The 13,312-nt window shown below is 38.2% G+C and overlaps 1 protein-coding gene across 1 annotated transcript in view; it reads left to right on the plus strand.

Moving 5' to 3' along the window:
• Positions 1-13,312, plus strand: part of C2CD3 (C2 domain containing 3 centriole elongation regulator) — a 148,168-nt gene that overhangs the window by 52,489 nt on the left and 82,367 nt on the right. The window contains exons 16-20 of the mRNA XM_007940948.1: positions 132-378; positions 2,895-3,075; positions 9,936-10,119; positions 11,240-11,412; positions 12,163-12,286. Of these exons, the coding sequence (XP_007939139.1) occupies positions 132-378; positions 2,895-3,075; positions 9,936-10,119; positions 11,240-11,412; positions 12,163-12,286 (909 nt within the window). The remainder of the gene's footprint in view (positions 1-131; positions 379-2,894; positions 3,076-9,935; positions 10,120-11,239; positions 11,413-12,162; positions 12,287-13,312) is intronic.

The following is a 13,312-nucleotide window of genomic DNA, read 5'->3' on the forward strand; positions in this document are numbered from 1 at the left end:
AAAAAAAAAAAAAATTCTAATTGTGGATCCATTTTTAACCAACTGAGAAAAGAAGCCAAGTAAGAAATTAAAGAATTTTGTGACGTGCTTGATGATTGCTATTTGCTCATCTACAGTTTCTCCTCTTCTAGAGATCCCAAGATTTCTCGCCTGCTACTTGATGCTCAGTACCCAGTTGTTGCAGTGGACAACTACATGCCTGTGATTGATGTATTCTCAGGCCACCAAAATGGGAGCCTTCGAGTCTTTTTAGCTATGGGTTCTTCAGATCAGATAATGGCACTGCAAAGATTAAAGAATGAAGAAGGAACACTCCCTCCCTTCAGCCCTCGGCCAGCCCATTTCCTGGACCAGCCATGTAAAGCATCCATTGCTACGGTAGTGACTAAACACTTGACTGCTCACAAAAACTATAATCTCATTTTATATTGTATATTTTAGGAAAACTACTGCCCAGATCCTTATTTCAGTAATGAAAGTCTGAATAAAACTGGTACTCCAGGGCTTTCTATAAACAAAATATATCATTAGTATTTTTCTGATATGGTTTACATGGATCTCTGTCCCTGTGAGCTCCCCAAACTTAAAAAGAAAAACTAATTGAGCAACCAAATCTTAATTCTATAATTTGCTTAATTGCCTTTAGAAGAATGGAGATGGTGTGGAGATTGTAAATATGAGCCAATAAGATCTCACTTGGTTACTTGGCTAAAGCCATGTTGGAAAGCTAATAGTGAGGTTCCTTGCTTTCATACTATAATTTGTTTTATACAGAAGCACATTAACATACTTTATTTTTTGTTTGTTTGTTTGTTTGTTTGTTTTATTGTGATTTGGGTGAAAGTTTACAGAGCAAATTCATTTTCCATATACCAGTTCATACACATTTTGGTTCATGACCTGGATAGCATACCTCTCTTCCCACTTCCTCCCTATGGTTACCTTTTCCAACATACTTTATCTTGATAGTTTATTTCCTTCACAACTTTGAGGTGGGTCATTTTGAGATTCAAAGAGAATAGGGTACTTGTCCAAGGCCACATAGCTAGAAATGGGAGACTTGGGGTTCGGACATGGATCTTCTGACTCCCAAGTCCAGTCTTTGTCTGTATCATGTCCTACTGTATCTTACTATATTTTACCAGTATAGCCAAATCCCAGTCTTCACACTATTTAAGTGTGTAATACTTCTGAATCTGAACCCGAACCTGAGTGATAAACTTAAATGTCTCTAGCAGGGAAAGAACTATTAGGAAACTGTCCATTAGTAGGGTATTGCTTATTTGTATCTTATAAACTCTAAACTTTTCTTTACTATTTCTACTAGGTATTAGTGTCTATCGATATACAATAGTGCTTTTTAGTTTAAAAATTAAACAAAAGCACAAATAAGAAAAATCACCTGTAATTTTCCTAAATCTGTTTAGGTGTTATATGACCCTCATTTTGTAGTATAGACTCACAGTTTGGTAAATTGCATACTAAAAGTTAGAAAATATTATTGTGAGCACAGAGGAAGTTCTTAAAAGTTTGCCTGTGAGGCTTAAAAAAAAATCTAAAAAGAAAATGTTTTTCGTTTTCAACTCATATGTCTCATCCAGTTGAGCGTCTGCTAAACTGAATTATTAAATTGCTGTGATAGTATATAGCTAAATTAAGTAGCTGTTGTGATTCTGACAATTTTTCCCCTGGTTTTTATTTTTTTTTTTCTTTCCTTCAAGGAATCAAATTGCAAGTTTTCTGTTTCTCTAAGGAAACATTGAGCAGATATTGCTGACATGTTTTCAGGTTTCAAAGTGAAGACCTAATGTGATCTCAGTTCTAAATTTATTGGATTAGTTTGAGTATAAATTAGTATAGTATTGTTGTTGTTGTTATGTGCCATTGAGTCGGCCCCTGCTCATAGCGACCCCTTCTTTGGTTTCCGAGGCAGTATCACTACGGAAGTAGATTGCCCAACCTTCCTTCCGAGAAGTGGCTTGTGGGTTTGAACTGCCAGCCTTCTGGTTAGCAGTCAAGGGCCTTAGGCACTACATCACCAGTGCTCCCATAGTTTAGTATTAGTTACATATTTAGTAGTAATTATGTGTAAATACGTATTTAGTATTAGTTATGTATAAATCCTTGATTCAATCCTGAATTCTCCCTTTGAATATTCCCAAGAATCAGTTGTCTAGTATCTGCTAAGGCTATATAGAATAGAGGTAAAGAACACTGGCTCTCTGGAGTCAGGCTACCTGGGTTCAAACCTTGGATCCCCTATTTATTAATATGCACATGAAATTTGCTGATGTAAGTGAAGTACTTGGTATACTGCCTGGCCCATAGTAAATATCATCAAATGCATTGTTATTAATTGTTACTACTAGCAATACCTTCTGTTACAGTGTACTCACTATCTCCCCAGGTAATCCATACTATTATTGAATGATCTGGTGTTCCTTAAAATTTTATTAGATAGTCACTGGGTAAGTTAATAATTGTTCATTTCATCTGAAGTACATATTTTTTATCCTAGAAAGAAAATAGGCTTCTATTTTTACGTGTTAATATACTAAAAGTAGTAATAGCTTTTGTCAAGAACAAATGTTGAATTTTATCAAATGCTGCTCAGCATTTATTAAGCTAATCATATTTTTTCCTTTGTTGCATTAACATTCTGAATTACATTAATAGATTTCCTAATATTGACTCAATCATACAGTCTAGAGTAAATCCTACTTGTTCTGATTACATTGAGCAGTTGTGAGGTCTACACACAAAGAAAATTAAGGATCTGTTTTAGAATCAACTAGTTATATTTATTTATCCACACTCAGACTTCACAGAGAAGCAGGAATATTCTAAGCAAATTACTCTTTAAAGCCCACTAGTGCTTCTGTTTCATTTCATAGGCAGAGAGCCAAGGAAGTGGGTTGGTAGAACACCACTTTGAGTTCCACGTAGAGAAGGTTAAAGGATTAGCCCATCTTCAGACAACCGTCTGGGGAGAAGCAGATTGTTATGTCCAGTACTACTTCCCAGCTCAAGAGTCACAGTCCAGTGTGCTAGAAGAACCTGAGTTCCTTGAAAATGGTAAGTTTGAGAGAAATACCTTCTCATTCTTTTATAGTTATTTTTATACATATACTTCGAAATTTTTTTCCTGTATGAATTTTGTGTGCTTAAATGTTTCTAGTCTTTCCTGGCCAATAAGATAGGAAAAGGGCTCAGCTTCTTTGTTTTTATTGTTTAAAATTCTTTCTTGTAGCTATTTATTTAGGTATGTTATCAAATTTGCGAAAAAAATTTCACAAATAGTACAAATAATTTATCTATATCCTTTACCCAGATCCAATTATTTATATTTTATGCCATTTTATATAATTTACATGCCTACTCACTCTTTTCATCTATATCTATATTAACTTTGTTCTGAACCTGGACCCCATGGTAATTGTTGTCACTTAATATCAAAAGCAGTGGTTCTCAGTCAGTGTTAGAATTTTGTCTCTGTGCATTTGCCTATTCTAGATAGTATGTAGTTAAGTCGTGTGCCTTAGTTTGAGCCCTCTAGAGGAACAAAACTAGAGAAACATGTATGTATATATATAGAGAGAGAGAGAGAAAGAGAGATGGGTAGTTATGGGACTGGCAGGTTTAAAATTAATAGGTCAGACAACAGGCTGGAGACTTCTGCAAACTGACATTCCAAGATCCGTAGGTCAGGTGATGAAAAGAGTGCAGCCTTAAGAGAAAGAGCGGGCATTCTCTATCAGAATACCCATTTATATTCTGGAGGCAGACCACACCCCCAAGGAGACTCCCCTTCCAACTGATTGGTTGATTTTATGAGATCCCTTCATAGAAGGTGATTATATTACATTGTATTATGGAACAGCAATCAATCCAACATCTAGCCAAACCACTGAGAATCATAGCCTAACCAAGTTGATACATAATTAACTATCACATCTTACCTTTACTCCAGCTTGCCTTTCAGGACTAAAAGAAATTAGGAAAGGAGTTTTGTTTACCTCTAAGCCTGAATTTCCTAGTCTTCTACCCACAAGTAAATAACTTCACATGCTATTTTTGCCTTCTGGAATCCTTCTGTTCCTTTAGCCAAGCATGGATTGTCCTTCAAAGTTGGAGGCAAAACCACAAACCAAGATTCACTTTTCTCCTGTTTAAAAGATGAGGCACCTTTCTTATGACCACTGTAATAATTATTTATCATGTCACTGTAAATACTTAGGAGCTCTGGTGGCATAGTGCTTAAGGCATTTGACTGCTAACCAGAAAGCTGGTGGTTCAAACCCACCAGCCATTCCTCAGAAGGAAGACTAGGCAATCTACTTCCGTAGAGACACTGCCTCAGAAACCCAAGGAGGAGTCGCTATAACTTGGAATCGATTCCACAGCAGTGAGCAGTGAGTTTGGTCTATACGCACACACACACAAACACACATGTGTATATCTATGTGTGTGTGTGTGTGTGTGTGTATATATATATATATATATATATATATATATAAATGCTTCGTTTTCTGTCTCCCACATTAGATTTTCAGCTCCTTAAAGATAGATACGATATACTCTTAACAAATAACAGATGAAAGGATGGATAGATGGATTAGATTATATTCTCTATACACACATATGAAGTGCACTGTGGAAGAATCACTCTCTTAACAGAGATTAGGTGTGTCCATTACCAAGTTTTTCAGTCTGCTATGATAGAAAAGCCCATGACAGAAATTTTGAAGGCCAGGATTTAAATTCCATTTCTACTTAACTCGGTGATCATGAGCACGTTGAATTTTTCCCAGCCTGTTTTGAATCTGTTAAAAAGAGATCATTTAAAAAAAAAAAAAGCCTACCTGACAAGTTGTTATGATCAAATAATAATAAATTAGATAATAGCTTTAAAAATGCTTTCTAAGCTGTAAAATAGTGCTCTGTAAAGATTTGCTTTTACTCTGATTATCTTAGCAAGGCAAAGGCATTCCACTAGATCATAACAAATTATGGATGACATTGCAAAGAATGGAAATTCCAGAACTTTTAATTGTGCTCTTGTGGAGCCTGTACATTGCCCAAGAGACAATGATTCGAATAGAACAAGGGGATACTGCATGGTTTAAAATCAGGAAAAGTGTGTCTCAGGGTTGTATCTTTTAACCATACTTATGCAGTCTATATGCTGAGCAAATAATCCAAGAAATTGGACTATATGAAGAATGCAGCATCAGAATTTGAGGCAGCGTCATTAACAACTTTTAATATGTGGAAGACACAGCCTTACTTGCTGAAAACAAAGAGGACTTGAAGATCAAAGATTACAGCCTTCAGTGTGAATTACACCTCAGCATAAAGAAAACAAAAATCCTCACAACTGGACCAGAAACCAGCATGTGATAAACAGAAAAGATTGAAGTTGTCAAGGATTTCATTTTACTTGGATCCACAATGAATGCCCATGGAAGCAGCAATGAAGAAATAAAACAAATTACATTGAGCAGATCTGTTGCAAAAGACCTCTTTAAAGTATTAAAAAGCAAAGATGTCACTTTGAGGACTAAGGTGCACCTGACTCAAGTCATTATGTATTCAATCACCTCATATGCAAGCTGGAAAAAGGATAAGAAAAACAAGAAAAATTGATGACTTTGAATTATGATGTTGGTGAAGAATATTGAATATACCATGGACTGCTAGAAGAATGAACAAATGTGTTTCAGAAGAAATAGTAGCCAGAATGCTCCTTAGAAGAGAGGGTAGCGAGACTGCCTCACATGCTTTGGAAATATTATCAGGAGGAACCAATCCCTGAAGAAGGACATCATGCTTGGTAAAGTAGAGGGTCATTGAAAAAGGGAAAAACCTTCAATGAGATGAATTAACACAGGGGCTGTAACAGCAGACTCAAACATAGCAGTGATTGTGAGGATGGTGCAGGTCCTGACAGCGTTTTGTTCTGTTATGGTTGGGATTGCTGTGATTCAGGGCTGATTTAAAGGAACCTAACAACTTAACAACCACTTTATTCTTATTGTTTTCCCCATGTTGAGGAATATCAGGGTTATGTGATGCTAAGAAGACCAAACAGAAGTGTAGCGGAGGCCACAAACTTTTGAACTGCAACATCTACCTTCTTTTGTTATTTGACTTTATCTCCTCATGGCAGAGACTTTTTTTTCCCCAATTTTTATTGTGATTTGGTGAAAGTTTACAGAGCAAATTCATTTACCATACAGCAGTTAATACACATTTTGTTTATGACATTGACTGAAATTCCCCACAATGTTAACAGCTCTCTTCCTACTTCCTCCATGTAGTAGTTACCTCTTCCCTGTGTCCGTTCCTATGCAGTCCTGCCCCCGAGCTATCTCCCTATGTAAATACTGCCCTTCTGTTTGCCCATGATAAATCATTCTAAGGAGTGTATCTACCTGATACAAATATTCACTCTATATGTATGTCTGTTGTTTGGCTGGAAGCCATGGGAGTGAGTTCAATTCCAGACCTGAAGGGTAACTAGGGGCCCCACAGTCTCAGGGGTCTCACCAGGTTCTATCAGACAAGTAAACCTGGTCTTTTTTATGATTTTGAGTTTTGTTCCACACTGTTCTCCCACTCTATCCATGATCTCCTGCACTGATCCCTTTCCGAGTGGGTGATAGTGGTAGCTGGGCACTACTTAGTTCTTATGGTCTCATGACCATAGAAGCTGAGGTTCACATGGTCCACTAGTCCCTTGGATCATAGCAAAGACTTTTAAATTGCCATACATTAATATTAAGTTTTCTTCTTTTGATTTTTCTTTTGCTTTTGTAATTTTTCTACAGTTTTCTGTTTCCTTTGATAGGAACCCATCCCATTGATACATATCTTTGATGTTGTTATTAGGTGCCATCAAGTCACTTCCAGCTCATAGCAACCCTGTGTACAACAGAACAAAATACTGCCCAGTCCTGTGGCATTCCCAAAATTGTTGCTATGTTTGAGCCCATTTTTGCAGCCACTGTGTCATCCATCTCATTGAGGGTTTTCCTCTTTTCCCTGACCTTGTTCTATACCAAGCATGATGTCCTTCTCCAGAAGCTGGTCCCTGCTGATAACATGTCCAAAGTATGTAAGAGAACAGTATTGTGAAATTTTTTAATACGTAATTTATTCATGGTACTACTAATTATGACATAACCAAGGAGCCAAGTCCTTGAGCAGGACAGCCCTAGAAATCTTTCCAGCTGATTTTGTTAGGTGAATTACCAACTGACATGAGAAAGATAGAATCAAAGAAACCTGGAGAAGATACCATACTATTACAGCTTATGAAACATGTTTAAATATATATATATTTGAAAATTCTAAAAGTCTTAAAAGAAAACATAGGTGTAAACCCTTACAATCTTAGATTAGGCAATGGTTTCTTAGATACAACAACAAAAGCACAAGCAGGCAGAATAAAAATAAGTTGAACTTCATCAAAATTTTAAAATTATATGCATCAAAGCACACACTCAAGAAGTGAAAAGACAACTTATATAGCATGAGTGAAAGAAAATATTTTCAAATTATAATTCTGGTTAAGGGTCTAGTATCCAGAATATATATATAAAAAAAAAAAAACTCAATTATAAAGTGACAACCCAATTTAAAAATGGGCAAAGGATTTGAATAGACATTTCTCCAAAAATACACAAATGGCCAAAAGCACATGAAAACACGGCTGTTTTGGTTACCTAGTGCCACTCTGACAGGAATATACCACAAATGGAATGGTTTTAACAAACAGGAGTTTATTCTTATAATTTGGAGGCTTTAAGTCTGAGTTCAAAGTGCCAGGTTCTAGAGGCTGGGTAAAAGCCCCTTAACCTTGGGCTTCAGCTCTGCCTTCAGCTGCTGGCTGGTGAGGCTGACAAACCCAAGGTCAACAAGTAACAAGGCACAGTCCCAATATTACCAAACTACACAGCAGGCCATTTATTCAACTCCATTAAAAGTCCCAAGATCAGAAGAGCATGGCAGGCTGCTGAACAGCAACTCAGCTACATGTAGGGTTCAAGCGTGCCATAAGCTGGAGACCATTCCCAAAGCTGCTGCTTATATATGGGACCACAAGCGTGCCATAAGCTGGAGACCACATCCCTAAAGCAGCTACTCAGCTGCTTATGACATTGACTGAAATTCCCCACAATGTTAACAGCTCTCTTCCTGCTTCCTCCTTGTAGTAGTTACCACAACAGCCAACATCATGAGTAAATTGGAAAATGCAAATCAAAACCATAATGAGATTGTGCAGCTGCACCATGTGTAAAGCAGTCTGACAGTTCCTAAAAAAGAGTGACCAAATGACTCAATGTTATCTACACCCCCCCAAAAAAAATAAAAACCAGACCTATTGCCATGAGTTGATTCTAACTCATAGCAACCCTAAAAGGATGGAATAGAACTGCCCCATAGGGTTTCCAAGGCTGTGATCTTTACAGAAGCAGACTGCTCCATCTTTCTCCTGCAAAGAGGCCAATGAGTTTGAGCTGCCAGCCTTTTTGATTACCATCTGAATACTTAACCACTGCGCCACCAGAGCTCCTATGTATCTACCAAGGGAAATAAAAAAGTATGTCCACACAAAAACTGTACACAAATGTTTATAGCTTCGTTGTCCATAATAGCCATAAAGTAGAAAGGGCCCAAATATCTATCAGCTGATGAATGGATAAACAAAATGTGGTATATGTATACAAGGGAATAGTAGTCAACCATAAAAAGGAATGAAATACTGATACATGCTACAACAAATATGAACCTTGGAAACATGCTAAGTGAGAGAAGCCAGATACAAAAGGTCACATATTTTATGATTCCATTTGAATGAAATGTCCAGGATAGGCAAATCCATAGAGATAGAAAGTAGATTTTTGGTTGCCATGGGGCTGGGAAGAGGGGGTATGGGGGGGTGAGTGCTAATGAGTACAGGGTTTCTTTTTGAGGTGATAAGAATGTTCTGGAATTAGATAGAGTTGATGATTGGACATCCTTATGAATTTATTAAAAACACTAAATTGTACACTTTAGGAGGATGACTATTATGGTATGTGAATTATGTATCAATTTTTAAAAATTTTTTTTGTTAACTCTTTCTGAATCAGACTTGAACCTGGATATTGTCTAATTTCCATACTGAGGTGGACATAATGTGATCTATAAAATCCAGCAGAGGCTCTCTTTCTTCCCTATTATCATGGGACTTCATTGGACCACAGCTATTAGGGAAATGGACCTTGGTAGGAGTATAGCAGTCAGAAGATGTAATCCATATCTGTGACCTACTGTGTCTGAGTCCTTTGGATTAATCACATAACCTCTTCATATCCTCATCTGTGAATTGTTGTTGTTGTTGTTATGTGCCGTCGAGTCAGACCCGACTCATAGCGACCCCTCTTTGGATTTACAAGGCACTATCACTACGGAAGTAGATTACCCAACCTTCCTTCCGAGGAGTGGCTGATGGATTTGAACCGCCAGCCTTCTGATTAGCAGTCAGGTGCCTTAGGCACTATGCTATCAGCTCCTTAATACCTTTACAGAGTATTGTGAGTATAAAATTGAATATTGGATATTAAAGTACTTTTTAGTTAACCCACTGGCATCGAGTTGATTCCAACTCATTGAGACCCTATAGGCCAGAGTAGAACTGCCCCATAGGATTTCCAAGGCTATATATCTTTACAGAAGCAGATTGGCTTATCTTTCTCCTGTGGAGTGGCTGGTGGGTTTGAACCACCAGCCTTCTGGTTAGGGGCTAAGTGCTTTAACCACTATGCCCCCAGAGCTCCTTTTTAAGTTAAAGTACGGTACAGATATAAAGTGTCATTATCATATCTCTTACTGCGTATAAAACACTTAAATGATACTTTGGATTTTCTGAATGCTTTTCTTTTCCAAAGGAATGACTCTGAAGCCCTTCAGATCTGCAACCACACTCTGTGTTCCAGATCCTATCTTTAACAGTGAGCACCATCACTCTCTCTTGTTGCCAACTGAAGTTCCAGTGCAAAGGCTCCTACTCAGTGCCTTTGCTGCACAGGGTCTTATGCCTGGAGGTGGAGTCCAGTTTGAAATCTGGTGCAGGTATGGTATGAAGAACCCAATTCTGTGCCTAGAAAGGGAGTGCACAATCACAGAGCATCCTGTTCTAACCAGCCTAGATTGAATTCTTGAAAGGAAGCTAAGTAGCCCCATTTGCCCTATTTTATGTTATTTGGATTTAATAGTGACTCTTGTCCAGACTTTTCTGAAATCTGTTAAATTATGGAGCTCTTGGGAGCATTTGTGCCTCATGTTTCTCACTACTACTAACATTTGAAGTCCTATCAGTTTTACCTCCTAGAGTCCCTTAAACATATTTATCTTTTTTTTCTGCTTTTCTTACTGCCTTATTTAGTTCAGGTCCTCATCATATCACTTCTAAAAAATTGTGATATCCTCCCAACTAGGGACTCGACTTCTAGACTCATTTCTTTTCATCTGTTCTTTCCACTGCTAGAAGAGTAACCTTGGTGAAATATAAATCTATCAGTGTATTAGACCTGGGCAAAAGATTTCCAGGAAACATAATGTCATGGATATAAATGTTCAACTTACCTCTTTGCATCCTCACCCCCAAGAAACCAACTAAAATGACTTAAGGTTATTAATATGTAAGGAAGGGTAACAGTATCAGGCACAGAAGTAGGGAGGAGTATCATTCACATGCCAGAAGCTTCTACATACAGTTCAGAGGAAATACATTTAAAGAACTCACCTAGATTTGATTTACAACTATGCGGTCTAAGAATGAAGTGTTTTGACTTGTGAAGGAAATACTAGCAGATCCTTATTATCCCTCCAAATTTGAGGAGACTAGACCTAAAGACAGGGAGCCTTACAAAAGATTGAAATTGTTCCACTTGGACCCACTTTTGCTGCTGCAGAGTAGAAAGAACCTTTTAGGAATGATTACTCCAAGAGAGCCAGGCCAGGTGCAGACATCTCAAACAGAAAGATTTGGCAAACAGGGGTTTTTGTAGGGTATAATTTGTGAGGTTCCTTCTCCACATGGTGGGCAGTAAATCCAGCCAGACAAGACCACAGCTGTATACCAGCAGTACAGGCTCCAAAGATAACTAGATAATGAAAGCCAGTCCCTGGGGCACAGTGAATCATTCGTCCACCTAATTTTTCCAATTGACTATGCTTATATGGCTTGCAGATATTATTATCCTAATGTGAGAGACCAGATGGTCGCCAAAGGAACCTTGCCATTATCAAGGATCTGTGCCATGGTAACCAAGCAGCCCTGCGAGGATGTGGGAATACAGACCTTTAATCTCCCTTTAACCCCCAGGCTTGAGAACAAGAAAATATTGAAGACCCAATCATCAGGTAATTGAAGACTAGTTTGTCTTTCCCTTTCTCTCTATATTAGTGATTGTTCACTATTATAGGGTACTGACAAACATACCAAAAATCATGAAGACAGCACAGACTGGGCAGTGTTTCATTCTGTTATATATGAGCTTGCAGTGAGTTGGACCCAGCTCAGTAACAACTAACATCAACAGCCCTTTTGAGAATCTGATGAAAACTATGAGACACTCTCTCTTTAGAAAAATGAGGGTAGAACATAGTGTGCAAATTTTGCCCATACTTTTAGAAAATTCATAGTTCCATGGACTTCTGTTCATATCACTCTTAACGTCAGTAGATGTTTTATATTAAAGCCCCATGGCATAAATATTACACAGGTCTGCTCAGAGCAGAGCATGGGGCAGATACGTGATTGGTAGAATATAGTTAGCATGAGTGAGGAATTCAGTGTAAAGGAGGAAAAGGTGAGGGTTCAAAGTTGGAAGGGGTTATAAGTATTTGGAGTTTTGGTGAGTATTGTATCCTAATGTTTCCAGCAAAATGACCTACCCTCCAAATATATCATCAGAAAATTAGGTTTAGCCTCCTAAATCAAGTAACTGCACACTTGCTGGACATTTGACAAAACAGAAGATTTTATTTTTGCAGAATCAAGATAGAGTTTTTCCTCCTGACACTCACTGATGAGCCTGTTCTGTTTTTCCTGAACTTTCCTTGACATGTGATAGCAATCTTTTGTTTTTTCCTTTTATCCTCACTCTTTAGGTTTGCTGGATGTGGGCCTAAGGTACAGGCGTACTCCAAGGACAGCAGAGGGAGTTCTTGCTGCCCGAACTGTCTCCATCTCAGTGCAGGTTATCAGAGCCTGTGGTTTGCAAGCAGCAGCCAAGTAAGTCAACTTCAGAAAAGCAATTCTCAAATGTTTTTCCCACAGCCCATGTGATAATCAGGTAGCTGAACTTTCTTTGTGCAATTCCCAGTTCGCTAACCGCAACTCTGCCCTTCTTTTTCTCTTAAGAAAGCATTTCAGAATACAAGTGGGTAAATCACTTGCAGACTTTGCTGTATTCACTGTTGTTAGTACCTTAATTCTTTGACCTTCTCCAACAATCGTATCCTGTACCCTACTTAACCACTTGCTCCTCTGGCCCTAACACGTGTCTTTAAACCATACCATGAGCTATCACTACAACTCCTCTGTAGTATCATGTTCAAGCATTTCAGTCTCTTGAATATTACTTCCTATTTTCCAGCTTGTCCCCCTTCACTATTCTCAATACAGTAAGCCGTCCATCCTGTTAAAATATACTTAAAACCCATGAATGACTTTCCATCTCATTCAGAGTAAAAGCCAGAGCCCTTAAAATAGCAGTAAGACCCCCACACAATCTGATCCTCTATTTTCTCTGATATTGATCTTATCTTCTCCTACCATTCTCCCTTCTGCTTGCTCCACTCCAGCCACTGACCTTCTTGTTGCTTCTGAGCACACAACCAACCTCATTTCCCCCTCAAGCCTTTGTCCTGCTGGTTTTTATGCCTGGAACACTTGCTTCTGTAGATAAACATCATGGCCTCCTCCTTCACCTCCTTCAGGTGTTTACTCATTGACATTGAATGTTCTTTGTCCTTTTGTCCACCTAACAAGTGTCTATTTTCCTTCAAGACTGCAGCTTCTTTGTAGTCTTTTTTTTTTTTTTTTTTTATCTCTTCCTGCATGTAGAAAGAGTTGTTGCTTTTTCTTTTCTTTGTCAGTACCTGAGTAGTAGCACATATCACTCTGTTTCAGCGGCTTGTATGCATTTTCCTCCACTAGGCTGTGAGTTAAAGAGCTCTGGTGATGTAGTGCCTAAGGCATTTGACTGCTAACCAGAAGGTTGGCAGTTCAAACTCACCAGCAGCTCCATGGAAGGAA

This window comes from Orycteropus afer, unplaced genomic scaffold (assembly GCF_000298275.1).
Source record: "Orycteropus afer afer isolate SDZICR_OR568_19922 unplaced genomic scaffold, OryAfe1.0 scaffold00074, whole genome shotgun sequence".
Classification (NCBI taxonomy): Eukaryota; Metazoa; Chordata; class Mammalia; order Tubulidentata; family Orycteropodidae; genus Orycteropus; species Orycteropus afer.